The following is a 20,032-nucleotide window of genomic DNA, read 5'->3' on the forward strand; positions in this document are numbered from 1 at the left end:
TGTAAATTACTTATGACTTATTCCATTTGGAGTTAATTTTGCTATTGTACCCTCACATCAGCAAACACCAGTTGGACTTGATTAACTCATGTCCTGAATCTGTACATCTCTTCTTCTCTCTGCAGTGATAGCCTAACACATCTTTATAGCTATTAACGTGGGCCATTCTCCACTCCAGTCCAACCTGTGAAACAACTACTTGTACTGGTCTTCTCTTTAATAATAACCCTATATAAGGAATCAAGAAGTTATGTGCGTTTTTAAATATTTTACATTTCTTTTTATTTTTGAGAGAGCGAGAGAGACGGAGCATGGGGGGTGGGCATGGACAGAGAGAGGAGATAGAATCCAATGCAGGCTCCAGGCTCTGAGCTGTCAACACAGAGCACGACATGGGGCTCAAACCCACAAACTGTGAGATCGTGACCTGAGCTGAAGTCAGACACTTAACCGCCTGAGCCACCCAGGCGCCCCAACCCTAAATAAAGAATCAAGAAGTTTTTTGCAGAGTGCAGTCGAAATATCACTGACCATGGAGTCAGACAGACCTCAATTTAAACCCTGACTCAGCCCCATTTGAATGTGTTATTTACTTTCATTGAGAAACAAGCTTCTTTACTGAAAAGTGAGACTAATAACACCTGACTCATATTTGAATCAATGAGTATGATAAGGCTCCATCCTTTCCACAGGAGATAGGTACCACACAGGGAACACATGAAAGTGTAGTTTTTTTTCTTTTTTTTAAAAAAATAAAAATGGTATATACTTAAAGTATACGACATGATGATTTCATGGATATACATACAGATAGTAAAAGGATTACTAAGTCAAACTAACAAACATTATCTTCTCACATAGTTACCTTATTTGTATGGGTGGTAAGGACACCTGAAATCTACCCTCTTACCAATTTTCCAATATTCGATACAACATTGTTAACTATAGTCATCATGTTGCACATTCGATCTCTAGACTTATTTATACTTTTCACTCCAACTCTATACTATTCGACCAGCATCTCTCCACTTTTTCCACCCATTTTCCCCATCTCCCTGCCAAAGGTTATCACCTTTCTGCTCTCTGCTTCTATGTAATCGACTCTTAGATCCCATATATAAGTGAGATCATGCAGTTCTTTTCTTTCGTGCCTGGCGTCTTTAAAGTCCTCACCAAAAGAGTCGTTTCCAACCACACTTGTCTTCTGTGGTGGAACTGTTGTCAATGACATCAGCCATTTTTTTTGTGTTATCCTATGTTGAGTTCCACATCATAAACTCATTTTAGAATTTAGCACTAAGATAAAGTTTCTCTTTCTTAAAAAAATCGATGTTCCTTCACTTCTTGGAAACGGTATTTCATCTACTTTCACAGTGGATTTGCAATTGTTGTTAAGGATAACTATGTAAACCCATGTTTCCCTTTGTATCCTGGTTTCCAGGAAGCTCAAAGTCATTAAATGATTGTACTATGGAAATAAAGATTTTGCTTCCTACCACTTTTTTTTTAACATCTTAAGTGTATTTTTTATTTCAGTATCCTTATTGGACTTTTGGATTTTATTCTGTGTTCTCAAATATATATTTAAACATATGAAATATACAAAATACATTAACTCTTCAAATTAACACCATAAAATTAACCAAAGTTAAAGTGAAAATCTTTCCCCATGTACAGCTTTATGTTCAAACTATTAAAATTATTACCCTAATTATGAGAATAATCTAAATACATTTGGAACATCTGATTAATTTCTGCATCAAATGTTCTTTCAGCCCTGCTCCCAACCTTTTCTGTGAGTTTATATTTGAATCAGGCAGGAAAAGGATGCTGGTGTGTGTGTGTGTAAACTTTAGATCAACGTATCCTGGCAGTGTTTATCAGGACCATTTTTCTAATCACTTGAAGAACCTGAAATGATTTGCTTTTCCAGCATGGCAGTCTTAAAACAAGGAGTTTTCTTTATAGCTTATCTGCCCATCATAGAAAACAGCAATACTCTGTGAGCACCACTCCTCAATACCACAGGAAACTCAGCTTCTCTGTCGCTCCTCTTCATTTTTCCTTTCATCTGATTTCATCACTCTCCAGTTATTCCATTCCTTGATTTCAAATTCCCTCATGCTATGCTATGCTATCCTATAATATAATTCTCTGGAGCCACATTGGACAAGGATAAGTGTTTGAATTGATGTGTCAGATATATACAGACCTCACTGCTCTAGAGACTTCTGACAACTCAGTGCAGGAGCCAGGATTCAGGACATGAGGAATGCTAAACACAAAGACAAATTTACTAAGCATCTACTCTGTCCCACACAACGTGCCCAGAGGAGTGGAAGACAGAGACAAGGTAAGACATTTGTTATGTGTCTCTATATAAGGAGTTTACTGCCTAGCATATAACTGGAATGCAGTGATGTGCTATAAAACACACTGTAAAAAAGTAACACAGAAGGGGATATCTCTGCCCAATGAATCTATCAAGAAGGATACTCATAGGTGACCTTCTTATGGAAAAAAGGAACCTTCTAGGTAGAAGAGAGAGCATTAACAGAACAAGGAGACAGTAAAGTCAAGGCTGATTAGGGAAATGGTGAGTAACACAGGCTGTCTGAGCCCATGGGACATAGACGGAGGCATGAGAGATAAGACGAGGGAGTTGGGGCCAGATTTGGGGCGAGAGGAGGAACAGAGCTTTGAATTTTAGATTTCATGTCGAATGCCATTTTAATTAAGTCATTTCCTTGTTCTAAACTTGCACTGGCTCCTCCTCACTGGACAAATACAGGAAGAGCCAGAGGCTGTGTAGGAAGTGGAAACTGATTATATGGGGCTAGGATGAAAGAGAGAGGTGAGCTCCATCCAGCTACAGGGTTTAAAAACTCAATAAAGCAATAGGATTCTGCTTCCTAATATGTGAAATAAAGCTGTCCATCCAAGTCAAGGCTGCTCAGTTGACTATTCATTAAAGGCCCAGTTAAAACACTGAATCTTCACCTCTGCCCACTTCTAACTGCCATTCTGTTTTCTATGTTATGACAATCCCATGTTACAGATCTTATGATTCTCATAGAATAAGTATGAAACAGGTACTTACTTGGCTGTTGGGCCAAGTGCTGGACTGGAAATTCAATGTTTTAATATTCCAATGAACCGGTTGTATCAGCAGGGACTTGGGGCTACCTACTTGACCTTTTTATAATGTTTCACATTATGGGGGTAATTGCAACGTCTCTCTCAGGGGAGTTGTTAAGAGAGCTAACAAAAAAACTTATGTATAGAACCCAGCTCTGATTAGAGATTTAGCATCAGCATTCAGTAAGTTATAAATGGTTGTTTGAAGCATTTATTTCTGAGATACAGACGGTGATGGTTATGACTAACACAGTTCTTTTAGACTCATTGGAATTTCTGGCTATTGTCAAGAACCAAGTTTTTATGAGTTAAGATTATGCCTAAAGAAGATGATTGAAATTCATGTACTGTTTCTCAAACAGGAACAAAAAGAAACTCTATTTAAAAAGGTCCTTCTCTTATTGTTCATTTCAAGAGGCTGATTCCTGAAGTGTTGGGATTGTATTTCTAACATTGACCTAGGAGTCTCCAAAACATAAACAAGGGTGGATGAATGTATTATACCTTTAATATTAATATTAAAGTTAGCTCTATAAAAGGCTTGTCAATCCAACAAAATACAAGAAAAAGTTACACACATTAAAATGAATTTGTGAGCCAAGAAGGCAAATATGGATACATTTAGAGGGGGCATTTTTCTCCCCCTATCCCTCTGTCTCCTCTTCAACAAACACCCAGATAAAGTCTGAGGATCCCCAACAGCAGGAGTGCGGGTGGGGAGAAATCACCTAAGCGCTCTCGATTCCTCTCATCTGTTAACATCAATAGGCAATGTAATTAAGACAAGCCCTAATGTGGTTTATTGTTTTTCTATTACACAAGCTAGTTTTGTCTCTCAACCCATCTGGCTCCTGAAGTTCATCAAAGCGACTATCCAGGTGGAAAATTCCTTACACAGTCAATTTTGAAGGAGCCATATGGATGGAGAGCAACATTACCGCTAATAAACAACTCGCTGATAATTAGTTCTCAAAAGGACGTTTCATCTCTCGTGGACTATTAACATTTCATGTTAAATTCTCTAAGATTTTGTAAGTAGTTGAATGCTTTGCTCCTGTTGGAAATACCAACTCCTTGTTTCCATTCTAACAGTCACAGTCCTTAGGATAAGTGAGAGGAGGGTTGAGGGGTGCACAGGGGTGATCACATACTGTACAGGGAGTCCCTTGGGCACAGCAGACCCAGCATGCCCACATTATCCTTATCCCGTGTACAGCCCCCAACTCTCCTTCTTCGTTAGTCTATAATTAAATAAAAGTCACCCTCTTATTTCAGCCATCCAAGCCCCCCAGTTAGGAAAATTTCTTCAGTCTCTCACGTTCACCAACCCCTATTACCAATCCATTGCCAAAGCATGTCATTTTTACCTCTTAAATGTCTTAAATAGTACCCTTTTCTCCATCCTTTTTGCCTTCATTGGTCACCTGGTATTCTTAGCTTCACTCCCAGGAAGCAAGCCCAGGACCCAGGGGAGATATAGTTTCATTGGACTTGGAGCTAGAGAGGCAGCGGATGTGTGGTTGGCAAGGCTCACCCAAGGCAATGGAAGATGGAAGAATCTAAAGGGAAAGCTAAGATCTGCATTTTGGAGAGAGAGTCAGGAAGTATCAAATCTAATATGTTGTGTGTTTGAGTGGGAGAGGGGATGGGGTTAAATGCCAATTGCTGAGTGATTACTCTACATATGAAGTTGGCACTTATGGGCAGGAATGTGATGGTCCATTGGAACAGGAGTAGACAGACATTGGAACTGTAAGCTTCTAAACCAAGCCTCTGGCCTCAATGGCACTAATTAAAATTCAGAATTATTTAATTTTCCTTTCCTTTTCTCATCTCCCCCCAAAAATCTAAGCTTTGAGGCTAGGGACCCCTCTGTGTGTGTCACCGTCATATGCCCAGTGTTTCCCACAGTACTTGAGGCATGATCAACACTATCAAATATTTGTTGAGGGGCAGCGGGGGCTCAGTCAGTTGAGCACCCGACTTCAGCTCAGGTCATGATCTGTGGTTTCAGTTTGTGAGTTCGAGCGCCACATCGGCCTTGCTGCTGTCAGCCCGCTTCGGATCCTTTATCTTCCTGTCTCTATCTTTTATCCCCCACTTGTGCTCCCTCTCAAAAATATACATATTTTTAAAAAAGAAAAAAATAAAATATTTGTTGAATAACTATCTGAATTGGTCTTGAATACTGAAAATCTAATCTCATCACTTTAATGCTTAAGAATTCTTCAGTGACTCCATCAAGTCTTTAGGGTAAAATAAACCCAGAATCTTTAGTTTAGCATTAAACAAATAAACAAAAAATAAGCCATTTGGTTAGTTCAGGTCATTTTCCCACCTATAAGCTTAACATTTCCTCCCTCTTCTCCCTGCAAAGAGCGGCAGTTTCTATCATAATACACTACTTGTGATTTTTCACATGTGTCATATTCATTCACCTCTTTCCTCATAAGCAGGGATAGTTCAGGAAACACACTCTCCAGAAAGCCTTTCCAAACCTTATTCTTGACCTTGGTAAATAAGAAGGCAGTGATGGTTAATTTTGTGCCAACTTAGCTAAGATATGGTATTCGGTTGTTTGGTCAAATGCCAGTCTAATGTTGCTATGAAAATTTGGTTTGTTAGATATGATTAACATTTTTAAAAAATTTGTTTAAGTTGGCTCCATGCCCAGCACAGAGCCCAACATGAGGCTTGAACACAGGAGTCTGAGACCAAGACCTGAGCCGTGATCGAGAATGTTTAACCAACTGAGCCACCCAGGCTCCCATGGATAGGATTAACATTTAAGTCAGTAGACTTTGAATAAAGCATATTGCCCTCCATAATGTGATTAAGCCTCATCCAACAGTGAAGAACTTAAAAGGAAAGACTGAGGTTTCCCAAAGAAGAAGAAAATCTCCTCAAGACTGCAACATAGAAATGCTGCCTGAATTTCCAGCCCATGACCAGTTCTGCAGACCTCAGACTTGCTAGGCTTCACAACCACAGGAGACAATTGTGTAAGATCTATCAGTTTCTCTCTCTCTCTCTCTTTTTCTCTCTCTCTCTCTGCACCCATCCCACCTTATAGAGAGATTGTGTTTCTCTGGAAAACCTATACTAATACAGGAGCTTTCTATTTTAACTCCTATGTCTAGAACTTAGCAGATGAATAAATGGAAAATAAAACCTAGCATGAAATCACCCTCCATAACAGAAGAGGACTTTGCAGTGCAGAGGTAATCAGCTCAGGGCAGGGAAATACTAGTGAGTTAACCTGGGCTCCAGCACATCCCTCAATAGCCCCTCCCCGGCCGCCGGTGACTTGATCATCTGAGGCATAATAAAAAATAATGAGGAAAATATACATTTTATGAGTCCACTCATTCTGTTTTGAACACGGGGGAACATGTTACAAAGATTTCAACATGCACTCCCAGTGCTGGAGGGTAGAACAGTTGGGTGGGGCCTCGGACCTCCTGGAAGGAAGTGCAAAATCAGCCGAGAGCATAGAAATGGGGTGCATTTCTTTGTGCGTCCTATCTCACCTCCTTGTGTGTGGGCTTTGATTTTTGAATGACTGCTGAGTCACTGAAGAAGACCTCTCCACACCAGCTTCTTTGGACTGCTTGTTTTCAACCCCTGGTCTAAACAAATCTCAGCGTGTCTTCAGTGAGGTAAGTGAGCATATGACCAAAGTTCTAGGCAACAATGGCCACCCTCTGGCTATTTTTCTGGTGCTTGCTGGACTTCTGCGTTTATGCTAGAAAATGCCAGATCGTTCCCAGTAGGTATGACAGAGAGACAGAGAGTAGGTGCTGGTAAATATTTACTGAAAATCTCTGAGAACAAAGTGCACACCGAGAGTTCTTACCAATAGGCACGTCACCAATTCCGTCTTGCTTTGGCTCCTCTCTCTGGGCATTATCCTCCTCCATCAGAATCTTCTGCTAAATCTCAAAGCAGAAACTGAGAAAAGAAAAGTATCATGACTGGGAAGCCAAGACGGTCTCTGAGAACTGAAGGTCAATAGAGCTAACATCTGGTGAACACTAACTGCTGCTGACTTTTAAAAACAGACATCCTGGATTATCCTATAATCCCGTTGCTGACTATCCTTTAGAATGACAAACTTCAATACCATCACCACTAACCAACATCAACAAAAGCACACTTTTGGGTAGAATTGTTACAGATTAAAGGAAAAAAAAACACAACAGATGCCAGCAAACAAGTAAAGATCAATACTTAGAAGAATCAGTCCTCAGTATAACGACCTGGGGTTCGTTGTTACTTATATTCTATTGTTCATCTCATGCTTTGTCAGTCATCCCATTGGGTCCTTTGTCTTTATTCTTTCCTTTAATTTTTACAAAACCTCGTGTTATAGAAAAAGAAACCAGTATCTTTGCTCTTAAGAGTTTTCTAAAGAGCTCTTGACTTTAAGTCAGGCTTTTCTCAGCTTTCGTATGTGTCTAGATTTCTCTGCAGAGTCAGGCATGCCCCGATGGATGATGTGGCCCCACCGTCATATGAGGGATCTCATTTGTTGTGCACCTACTATGCCAAATATTCCTCATCTAATTTTCACAATGGCTCCAAGACTAAGTATTACCATTCCTATTTTACAGATGAGAGGCCTAAAGCTCAAGAAAAAGAGAGTTATCAAAAGTCACACAACCAGTAATGTGTGCTACCTTGTAAAGTGACAACCCTCATCTACCATTTGGATACAGAAAAAAGTATCAGGTTTTGTTTAACTTGTTCTTAATGTATTAAGGAGGATGGATTTTAATGGTGGTAGAACTAGAAGCAGAAAGACCAGTTAGAGGTCTATACCATATTTCCAGGGAGACATGTAAAGAAACTAAAGCGGGGCATTTGTTTAAGATAACAAGGTTCAAACTTGTTATCTTATATATCATATAGATACAGAAATAGGCATAGGCACAAGTATAGAGACAGAGATAGATATCTCATCAGCCCAAGATAACTCAAGATGATTTATTGGTACTGGCAGGTAGGTAAGGGGAGAGTCTGGTGTGATTTGGTAGCTGAATGATGATGATGCCATTATCCAGGAAGAGAAATGCAGGAAGTGGAGCAGATAGAAAGCAAGGAAGGGAATTCAATTTTGGATACGTTGATTTGGAATTTGTCAGTAGATTATCCAAATAAAGTGTGAGGTAGAGATCATGGTTAGAGTTGGAAATTCGAAGGGTCAGATCATGAGAGGTTTTGCTTTTTCTCAAAATGGAAGGGAGCAAGCTAAGCAGGCTCATATGTTGAGGGAAGATAGAGAGGGAAATGGTAAAGATATAGAAGAGAGGGGGATTAAGTGATGGAACAAGGTCATGGGAGAGAGGGTGAGGATTGGGTCAAGAGCCCAGTTGGAGGGTTGGCCTTAACTGATGCATATTTCCTAAACAGAATACCTGGATCCTAAAATCAGCATTGTGCTTAATGAGGAAATACTAGAGATATTTGCACTAAGATTAGGAAAGAGTCAAGAATGCTTAACATCTCTACTACTACTGAAGATTTTTCTAGAGATATTAACCAATATACTATAAACAGACAGAGGAATAAGAGGCACAGGAATTGGAATAGAAGTAAAACTATTTTCAGATGATATGATAGCTTACTCAGAGAACCTGAGAAAATCAACAGTAAACTAACAAAAATGATAAAATAAATGCTAATGTACTAATGCCAGTTTTAGTTTTGTTATGTTTAAAATAACTTCAACCTTCAGAAAAGCTGCAAGATGGGAATGCAAACTGATGCAGCCACTCTGGAGAACAGTATGGAAGTTCCTCAAAAAATTAAAAATAGAACTACCCTAGGACCCAGCAATTGCACTACTAGGTATTTATCCAAAGGATACAAAAATGCTTATTTGAAGGGGCCCATGAACCCTAATGCTTATAGCAGCACTATCAACAATAGCTAAATTACAGAAAGACCCCAAATTTCTATCAACTGACAATGGATAAAGAAGGTATGGCATATATATATATATATATATACAATGGAATATTACTCAGTGATCAAAAAGAATGAAATCTTGCCATTTGCAACAATGTGGATGGAACTAGAATGTATTATACTAAACGAAGTAAGTCAGTCAGAGAAAGATAAATGTCATATTAATTCACTCATAGTGGAATTTAAGAAACAAAACAGATGAACACAAGGAAAGGGAAGGAAAAATAAGATAAAAAGAGAGAGGGAGGCAAAACATAAGAAACTCTTAAATACAGAGAACAAACTGAGGGTAGCTGGAGGGTAGGTGGGGGGAATGGGCTAAATGGCTGAGCAGCATTAGGAGGGCACTTGTTGGGATGAGCACTGGGTGTTATATGTAAATGATGAATCAATAAATTCTATTCCTGAAATCATTTTTACACTAATGTGTTAACTAACTTGGATTTAAATAAAATTTTCAAAAAATAATTAAATTAAATTAAAAATTTTTTAAAGCTGCAAGAAGAACACAAAGACTATTTTTCCTGGAACTATGTGGAAGTAAGTTTTGAACATGGTGCCCATCATTACTGAATAGTTTAGTGATATAACCCATCAAACAAGGATATTCTCCAGAAAATCACAATATAAGGATCAAAATCAGGAAATCATCATTGAATTCAATTACTCCTTTTAAGTTTAAGTAATTGTCCCAACAGTATCTTTTTTTTTTTTTTTTTTTTGAGATAGAGAAGGAGAGAGAGGAGGGGGCGTGTGCAAGTGAGTGAGGGGCAGAGAGAAAAAGAAGTGAGGCTTGAGCTCATAAACTCTGAGATCATGGCCTGAGCTGGAGTCAGATGCTTAACTGACTGAGCCACCTATGCACCCCAACACTATCCTTTATAGGAGCTATTCTAGAATCATGTGTTGCATTTAGTGGTTGTGTCTCTTTAGTCTTTTTTTCAGCCTGGAAAAGTGTAGCACGGGTGGCCTTTCCTAGACTAATTTACCCTCATTCCCGCCTCTCTGTTGGAAAAGGCCAAGACCGACCACAACCCAAACACCTCCTGCCAGACATAGAAAATGAATAATTGCTTCTCTTCCAAGAGAAGCTTGGAAATGATGCCATGCTTTTTTTTTTTTTAATGTTTTATTTATTTCTAGGAGAGAGAGAGAGACAGCATGAGCAGGGGAGGGTCAGAGAGAGAGGGAGTCACAGACTGAAACAGGCTCCAGGCTCTGAGCTAGCAGTCAGCACAGAGCCCGACGCGGGGCTCAAACCCACGAACCGTGAGATCATGACCTAAGCGAAAGTCGGACGCTTAACCGACTAAGCCACCCAGGCGCCCCAGTGATGCCATGCTTTATCTTCTTTTATTTTTACTATAAAAGTTTTAAAGCAGACTATAAATGTGGAAATATGTTAAACCATTCTGCTGAATTCTCCCTAGATAGAATATTCATGGGAAAAATTGTCTTCTTTCCAAATGATTCTAAGACAACGTCTCTCAGGTTGTGTATTCTCAGGTCTGACTGATCTCCATGTAAATCTCAGGTAAGGAGACTGTTCTTAGATTAAATTTTAAAGGCATACAAAGAATACAACCATCCCATTGTGTTAGATATGGGTTCTAAGCATGTTTAAAAAAATGTTCTAGTCTGACTTTGTTCAAAGTTCTGTTGGGAATTCTTGGAAATCTGTTAGATTACCACTAATTCCATGGACCCATAGTTTAAATTTCTTTACATGTAGAGGCTACAACTACTTTTCCATAATTATATTTTTTTCTGGTTTTCATTGATTATCTGAAGACTTTTAAAAGCATAACAGATACATAGGTAACCATCATGCTGTGTGTGTTTGATGAATCGTTGTCCTCATTAACCTACCCAGATACATTATTAGATATTCCTTATTTCTTTTTTGCCTTTTAATGTTTATTCATTTTTTGAGAGAGAGAGAGGGAGAGAGAGAAAGAGAGATTGAGAGAATGAGTGGGGAGTGGGGCAGGGAGCCTTATTTCTGGAGTCCAGACAGGTTTCTGGAGCCAGTGTAAATGATCACATGGAGAGTTACCAGGTTTTTGTGGCAAATTCAAGATTTCCTTGAGTGCCTGGGATCCATGCTTCTCGAAGCCAACTCAGTGGAAGTGTTCTTGCATGTTGACATTCTATTTTCTTCTCTCCTTGGTGGCAGAATAAACCCCCCCCCACACACACACTTTTTTTTCTTTTTTTGCTACTGTTCTTTGTAGGAGCCATATTTTCTAGAACAGGTTGGAAAGAGATGGATTATGGGAAGGGCAAAATTCCACTTCCTGGTTGCCTAGAGACAAGGCCACACCAAGGAACTTTAAAAAATACAGATTCCTTAACACCAGGACAGACTTTCTAATCAGAGTCTGTGGAATGAATCCAGTAATGTATTTTTTAGAGAAATTTCTCAAGAGATTCTTCCTTGACTAGCATTGAGGGGTTGTGTTTTACACATAGGTTTAGCAGAATGATCCCTAAAGAAATTTACAAGAGTCTGGGAAAAGATGCTTTTCCTAGCCCCTTCTTAGCAAACTGTGGCTAATATTAGCATATGAATTTAAGGAAACAATTTTGTTAATGCAACATTTCTCAAGCTTATTTGAGTATAGAGCACACTTTTTTTTTTGACACAGCACATTACTACCCCCAAAAGCACAAACTTTATGAAATGAAATGTTGAGATAGAAAATACAACTCACCATGTTGTCACCCTCTTTTTATTGACAAAATCAATCTCTTATGTTTGTCAACTGAGTAATACATGTAACTTGCAGCCATTTATCTGTATTATACGAGGCCTTCATTATAAGTATTATTATCTGTCTCTTCCTCTGCTCATTCCTAAACCTTAGATGTTGAAGAAAATAAAAATAGTTATAGAATTAATCTGCATTGATTACTTCCTGAATGCTAGGCTCTGTTCAAAGTACTTTTCAGGCAATATATAATTAATCTATGGCCCTACGGAGTAAGTTTTATTATTATAACACTGTTATGACAGGATATCGAGGTAAAGAGAGATTAAGTAGCTAAACCTAAGAAAACACGCAGTTACGAAGTGGTGAATCAGGTATTACAGACATTAAATCCAGGTGTTCAGACTCTTGAGCTGATAGTATTAAGCACTCTTATATTGCTTGAGCATTAGTCACTGGTCTTCCTCTACATGTTCCTTCTTGACAGTCTCATCCAGTCAAAGCTTCACCTTATCCGAGGCTTACTAAACCCTTCCCCTAACTCTTGTTCTCTCTCCTGGGCCACGGACCCACTCACTAACTGCTTGCTTGACATCTCAGTGGGAAGCTATCAACTGGAACCTCAAAGTCAATATATTTCTAGTAGAATCTCATCTTTCCTCCTCCAAATTTACCCCTCCTTCTGTGTTCTCTCTTTCCGTCCATTCATGTATTTCTTCTTATGACATATCTGAGCATCTATTATGTGTCTGGTACTGTGCGCTGGTAGGGATATGTATACAAATGAACAGAACTTGGATTCTTACTCTCGGTTTCTATGGCCCCAGAACTTCAGTGAACACATGCTTCATCATGCCTTCCTCCTCTTTCTTTGTTATGATCTTCCAGATTAATCTCCAGCAGCTATATTCATTCTCTAAATTGTTCTCAAGCTATATTTACTTGAAAGGGAATTTGATTGTCCTGAATTATTTTCCCATGACAGTTCACTGGCACACCTGTAGGTGGTCTGGCAGATTGTAGTCTAAGGATGGCCACACCACCAAGCATGCAATGTGACACATTCTTGCAATGTGACATTGATAGTCCTTCCTTGTGAGATGGGGTCTATACCTCCTCCCTTTGCATGTTGGTGGGCTTGTATCTGTCGTGGAAGTGGTGATATTATGTGCTTTCAGGGGCTAAGTTCTAACAGGCAAAACAACTCCTGTCTGGCCTTTTGGGGGTGCTTGCACTTGGACCTCAAGGAAGGGGAAAGACCTTGCAGAATTGTGATATGAAAGTGTTCCGGGTTATGGTCCCCACTGAGGACCCAGGTAACAACCAGCACCAACCTCCAGACTGGTGAGGGGACAAGATTTCATATGATTCCCAGTCCTGGCCTTCAAGCCACCATAGCTGATGCTGAGCAGAGCAGAAACAAGTTACCGCCTCTGAGCTTTACATAAATTGGAGGTGTGTGAGCCACAGAAGTGTTGTCATTGTCTTAAACCATGAGTTTTGGGATTGCTTGTTAGGTAGCAAGATAGAGGCGGAGGAGGTGCCCACATCTGTTTCAACCTCCTATATATTGCCGGAGGCAAGGTCACATAGCATAAAGCACAGTTGCTGCCAAGGAGGCAGGAACCATGATTAAATGTGAATCGTATGTTAATCCTCTATAGCACCTAATAGAGTGTGTTGCATAGAGTATATGTCAAATAAATATTTATTGAATTGAATTCAAGCATGATGTAATAGTAAGAGCATACATTTTGCTGTCAGATATACTAAATTTTAAGCCAAAGTTCTAAATGTCACAGTTCTAATTTTTACATATAATTATGTACATATGTATAATATAATTATACATATATAATATATAATGTATACACATATATAACATATATAGTATGTATAATATATACATATTATATATGTAATATATATATGCATAACATCTGATTTTTATTAAAAGCAGAAAAGCCTAAGTGTCAGAAAGCAAAAACAATAAAATTAATGCTAGTTTCCTCTGAAAACTGGGAATTTTGGAAGGGTGTGGGAGTGAAGTGATCTTAAAATAGATACTTTGAAAATTTTGTATAATTTGATTTTTTGTTGTTCCTTGCTTTTTTGTCTTTAATGAAAACATTAAAAACACGTTTGAAGTTCACAAATTTGATACCATTATAAGCAGACAGTACCATTAACAGAAACAGTAAAGTGTGAAAAGATTATTAGATTCAGGGCACCGATGATGATTCGATGTCGATTAACGTGTATTTGGTATAAAGGGCTGAATCGTGGTTGGAGTTGTGGTCGTTGGCAGTGTTGAAGGTGCGCCTGGGCAGGCCCTCTAGATTCTGGTTCTAGTAGGGCCAGTCAGGAGATGGGATCGATCGGGTGGGGCTTGCAGCTGAGAGGGTCAGAGACAAGCACCACAGATCTTTTCTAGTTCTGCCTGTCCCAGTACTGGACGAAATAACTCTTTTTGACACAGTCTGTTTACCCTAAAGCTTGTTTACCCTCATGCCATTTCTGCAATTCTGTAATAATTAACTCTGGACCTTCCAACCTAATATGAAAGTTGGTAGGTAGGACAATATTCTATAGCCGAAAGTAGCCTTCATAAATTTATCTATCCCCACCATGAACTTACTTACAGTTTTAACCTGGGATATATCTATAGCTGTATTTGTATCTATGTTTATAGCTATATTCATAGCACCTATATCATTTATATATCTCTCTGGATATATGAACAGAAATAGATATCCTGCCTGTACATTCTCATATAAAACAATCAGCATTTATTCAAATTTAGCTCTGACCAGTATGAGATGTTAGGACGTATTGAGTGTAGGGTAAATGTATTATAAGCATGGAGTCCACACAAGGTATTATAGCGGTACGGTGCAGAGCCAGGGTTTTACTACAGGATTACTGACTGCTTCTCCAGATGAATTTAAATCGATGGCTCTAAGAACATTTTCACAAAAAGGCATCTTCTAGCCTATTGACCCTAGAAATGCACTTCTCACAGCTCCTGGGAAGATCTTCAAATTGGCGTCAAAATGCTTTGGGCAAAAGAAACATCGTGTATTTTATTAAGTGAATATTATCCCCAAAGTGCACTAATGAATTTTTTTAATACATGAAAAGCCTCTTTTAAAATTTGTTTAATATTTAATACACATTGCCTTGGATGAGTATTAAATAATACATTTGAAATTTTAAAAATGCATATGCAAAATTCTCCACGATATTAGGGACTGTAATTCTATTGTTGTCAGTTTCCTTTTATGTATCCTGTCTTCTGTGGGTTCTGAACAGATATAGGGATAACAAAAAACTGTCATGATGCCTTTCTCTTCTTTTCTTTTTTTCTTTACAAAGCAAGAAGAAAGGCATGGGAGTATATTAGTTGCCTAAGATCTCACTGCTCTTCATGATGACAATGATATTCTTAGACTCTGGGATGTGTTGACTTTTTTTGCTACTCTCTTTACTCATGATATTTAGAAACAAGTGACTTATACATACCCAAGAAGGATGTATGTATTTGTATAAGATATATACGTGTATTTTAAATCACTGCTATGAATTTCTATGCTATCTCAAAAGTTAATAGAAAAAGTACAGCATTTCAAGTAAAGAATTTAGATTGCATTAACTTTGTCAGTTTCTTTCTTTCCAAATAGAAACACCAGACTTGGTTTCCCTGCTTGTCCTCAAGCAGTATATCTGCCCAGCTATTCCAAAGTGAAAATCATTACTTCCTGCTACCTAGTAGATGTACAGAAATGAGAGGGAGAAGATAAACTTCTTTTCTGAAGCCAGGAACAATGCTGAGGACGTGGAGGCCTCCGCCACATTTTAGTAGCTTTTTGTGCATCCTTTAGCGTGGCTGGAGGAAACAAAATTACCAATTTCTCCATGAGAGTTTGGGTCCATAGTGGTTTTAAAAAGTTGTAGGCGGGAAGAGACTCTGAATCTGAATCTGTTAGGAACTGGAATGATACCTAATCCCCTTTTCTTTTGAATTATTCTGTTGGTTTGGTGATGAGAAATAAGACAAAATGAGGTAAAAACAAACCAAACCAAAGTGCAAGTTTAAGACCTAGTAAAATAATGGGTGTAGTCTTCCAGAATCTGGTTAAATAAAAAAAAAACAAATGTAATTCTTAGAAATGTAAGACATCAGAGTTGTTTTTTTTCTTTTTTCTTCTTTAAACAAGAGAATAGTGGAAGATACAGGAGTCCAGGATAAGAAAAGAGTAAGGATGAGATCTTCATTCAGGGTGGTGGAACCATCCATCCACTCATATGAGTTGTTTTTCAGTTGTGGTGAATGTGAATAGCCCATCTACCGCTTTCACCCTATTCCTCTCTTTGCCGATTGTAGGTCTTTGTGAGATGGTGCAATACAGACAGAATGAGAGAAGATAAATGACTCTCCAGTGGTTTCCATAACCTTTATCATTAGTATCTTGGCTCTAATTAAGGCTGGTGATAGGAGAAGCGAAATGTCTTAAATTCTGGGTGAACAGTCATTTAACTACTCAGAAAAACATTTGAAACTTAGGACAAAAAATTGCAAATATTTGTCTCTGTTTATTCTGAGCTCATAAACGACTGAGCTTCCTTTTTTCTCCCTAAGAGAAGAGACACAGTAGATGCTGACTGGATGGTAAACTCCACAGGATCACTCTGGTGTGTTTGTCTTTATATTCATGGCACTTGGCACTGGGTGGGGCCTCAATGAATATTTGCTAGATATCAAATGATTGAGTAAAAGGGGAGGCATAATCTTTTAGAAGCCAAAACAATTTTTAAGTCTTGAGAAGTTCATCTAAGTATGCCATTCCATCTGTGTTCATAGGTCAACCGAAAAAGAGGAATCAGACAGGGAAGTCAACAGATAATCCACTGAAAGATATGAATCTGGGGGTATCTTTGTGATCCACTTTTCCTATCACTTGTGGGAAATATCGCCAGCATATGAATCAATCAGTGCCCATGAGGCTATCCAGGAACGGAGCAGAGTCCCATGTTTATCAGTCCAAGTTACATGAGCCATTGTCACTCTCTGGGTCTCTCTCTCCCACTTGACTCACTGACTCAGAGGAGAAGGGGCAATTCTCCCAGTGGTGCATTTGGGAAATGAACTGGCTCTGCATAGTAGCTGGAAGCCAGCTGACCTTAAGAATTACACATTCTGGGGCGCCTGGGTGGCTTAGTCGGTTAAGCGTCCGACTTTCGCTTAGGTCATGATCTCGCGGTTCGTGGGTTCGAGCCCCACGTCGGGCTCTGTGCTGACTGCCAGCTCAGAGCCTGGAGCCTGTTTCAGTCTGTGACTCCCTCTCTCTCTGACCCTCCCCTGCTCACGCTGTCTCTCTCTCTCTCCTAGAAATAAATAAAAATATTAAAAAAAAAAAAGAATTACACATTCTGGTCTGCCTCTTCGTATTCTACGTTGTGCAGAGGCTAGTTCTCTAATGGGGAGCCATGTGGTGACCGGTGGGTAAGTCTAATTATGGAGTGCAGTTTTAGAAGTCTGCTGTCATCATGTACCTAAGCCACACCTTTCTTTAATAGCCTTACCAGTTATGAAGATAGCATTGTGTCTCCTGCCAGACTTCCATGTCCACCTTTCCATTGTTTTCAAATTTGACTGGGAAAAGAATGTTATGTTCTTATCTTCTTCAAGACCTACAAGGGTACTTGGGTCCAGAAACTATGCATCTATATACTTTGCATCTGGTTATCTGATGCATATTCACTCATTTATTTATCTGGCCATTCCTTTGGAAATAGTGAGCCCTTAGAAAATGCCAAGTATAATGGTGAGCCCTGGGACCCTACCTATACAGAGTTCATAGTGTAGTGTTCTTAGAAAGCAATTTGACAAGTGGGTAGGCACATAGCTTCCCAGGAGGTAACAGAGGCTGAGCTGAGTTGCTCAGTTTGTGTGTGTGTGTGTGTGTGTGTGTGTGTGTTTAACTAAGTCATAATGGAGTAGGATTTGGCCAGGAGTTAGCCAGATCTACCTGATGTATTAGATCTGATCTGGTTTGCTTGATCAGAACTGGAGCTCATGGAGGAAAAAGGGGTTTAGTTCCTAGAGACCCTCCTCAGACACCACAGTAAGGGCCCTGGAGTCTGCCTAGTAGGGACCAGCCAACTGAGTTAGATATTGGAGGAGTGATATGGTCAGGTTTCTGTTCTGAACAGGTCACCTTGATAGCATGGAGGACTGATCTGAGGAAGACAAGCCTGAAGAAACCGGGTAAGAAATTTTAAGAATGTGATTTAGCAGCACCTCTGCTTATTTTTGTTTTTCCTTTCCTTTTTTTACCCTTGGCAATCTTGACATGTTGTAGGATGAGCAATAAGGAATTCCCACCTCTGATGATGATGAAGAAGAAGAAGAAGAAGAAGGAGGAGGAGGAGGAGGAAGGGAAGAAGAAGAAGAAGGGGAAGAAGAAGGGGAAGAAGAAAAAGCCAACAATGATGGTCAACATTAATGGAGTTCTTGCTATAAAGGGCCACCATTTGCCTTTGTACATTAGCTCCCTTCATAGTCACTAAAAATGCATGAGATAGATAGTATTTTTTTTTTCCATTTTACACATGAGAAAATTTAAAGTTAACAAGGTTAAAATAACTTCCCCAAGGGTGCACAGCCAGCAAGAAGCACACATGTGGGACTTAAATTCCAGGCAGAGTTCAGCTTCCATTCTGATAACCCTATTCTTTTGTTTTAAATGTTTATTTATTTTTGAGACAGAGATAGTACATGAGCAGGGGAGGAGGAGAGAAAGAGAGAAACACAGAATCTAAAGCAGGCTCCAGGCTCTGAACTGTCAGCATAGAGCCTGACGTGGGGCTTGAAGCCATGAACCGCAAGATCATGACCTGAGCTGAGGTTGGACGCTTAACCAACTGAGCCACCCAGGTGCCCCCTGATGACTCTGTTCTTTATAAGAAGCTTCATAGCACTTTACCAAGTGCTTTCTACACTCACTAGAGTTTTATCTAGATCCTTGGGTCCACTTTAAATTCACTCTAAAGAGAGTGATTTATTTTCATTTAATAGAATCATATGCTCATGAAAAAAAATATAATTAAAATATAATGGGAGAACTGATTTCTGGCTGCTGTTGTTGTTGTTTTGCTATAGATTATTTATTCAGCATTTGACAACCACTGACTTAGCACCTAGTATGTGTTATGCACAATTTTTTTCAAGCATGGGCCAATAATAGCCAATATCTTCATTAGGTTTCCTCTATCACATGGAGCCTAACTTGGCATCATTATCCAGAGGTCCTCAGTATTTGCTTTCAGAACAAAGAAAGCAAAGGAGAGCATTGTACAAGTCAAAGCATCCAATTAATTAAATTAATTTAATCAAACCACAGACTACCTTAAATTTATTGGTTTTATTTCTTGGAAATCTTTAGATTCTATTTGTATTCCCATCCACGTTAATAAGTAGAGATGGCTGAGTTGCTTTATGTTCATTTAGCAATAACTTACATGAAATAAGATAGAAATTTATTTATCTAGGGTTGTGAATGCTTCATCATTTGTGTTGGCATTACTTATTCCAAACATTTTAGGCTTAAATAGAAACCCCAAAGTGCCATAATGAACAGCTTGTCATTCTCAGTGAACAGACTTGTGCTTGTTATAAGCAAAGGCTGAGGAGTGTGATTTCAAACCACCCAGCAAGTCTTGGCTGGAACAAGTCCTACACCAAGAAATTACACATATGTAGCCCTAGTTTGCTCCCAGAGGTAGGTTGCTTCTCTCAGAGGGTTCTGGTTCATTGAGCTTCACACCCTGCCCCCACCCTCACCTTCTCACCACATGACCACACCTCCCTGGGCAGAATTGCCAAAAGAATGTGGGATGGCAGAGTTCCCAGATTCCTTCCTTGGCTAATGGGCCCAAATTATGGCATCACTGTTAGGCTTTAAAGATTTCCTCCTTGTTTCTAGTGTTATCATGTTTTCTTGTGTCCTGACTCTACCTATTTGAGAGAAAACATAGGGTCCAATTCTTGTTTAAGCTGCCAAAATCCCTCAGTGCTTAGGCAAAGAAAGGAAAAATGGCACAAGTGCGTAAGATTACCCATAGACCTCAGAAAACTACACTTTCTAGTTTTGAGTAAGGAACATGTAGGTAAATTTATCCCCAATGTTCCAGGTTTATCCTTTTGAATAATT

General features: G+C 39.1%; 1 protein-coding gene across 9 annotated transcripts in view; it reads right to left on the reverse strand.

Annotated features, from left to right (window-relative positions):
• PHLDB2 (pleckstrin homology like domain family B member 2) overlaps positions 1-20,032 on the reverse strand; it is a 223,128-nt gene that overhangs the window by 113,156 nt on the left and 89,940 nt on the right. For all 9 annotated transcript variants that reach the window (XM_077771902.1, XM_077771906.1, XM_077771903.1 and 6 more), the window contains one exon: positions 6,995-7,089. In XM_077771902.1, coding sequence (XP_077628028.1) covers positions 6,995-7,058 — 64 coding nt within the window. In that variant the 5' untranslated portion in view covers positions 7,059-7,089. Of the gene's footprint in view, positions 1-6,994; positions 7,090-20,032 lie in introns of those variants that run through there.

The sequence above is a fragment of the Crocuta crocuta genome, unplaced genomic scaffold (assembly GCF_008692635.1).
Source record: "Crocuta crocuta isolate KB4526 unplaced genomic scaffold, BGI_CrCroc_1.0 scaffold56, whole genome shotgun sequence".
In the NCBI taxonomy this organism is placed as follows: Eukaryota; Metazoa; Chordata; class Mammalia; order Carnivora; family Hyaenidae; genus Crocuta; species Crocuta crocuta.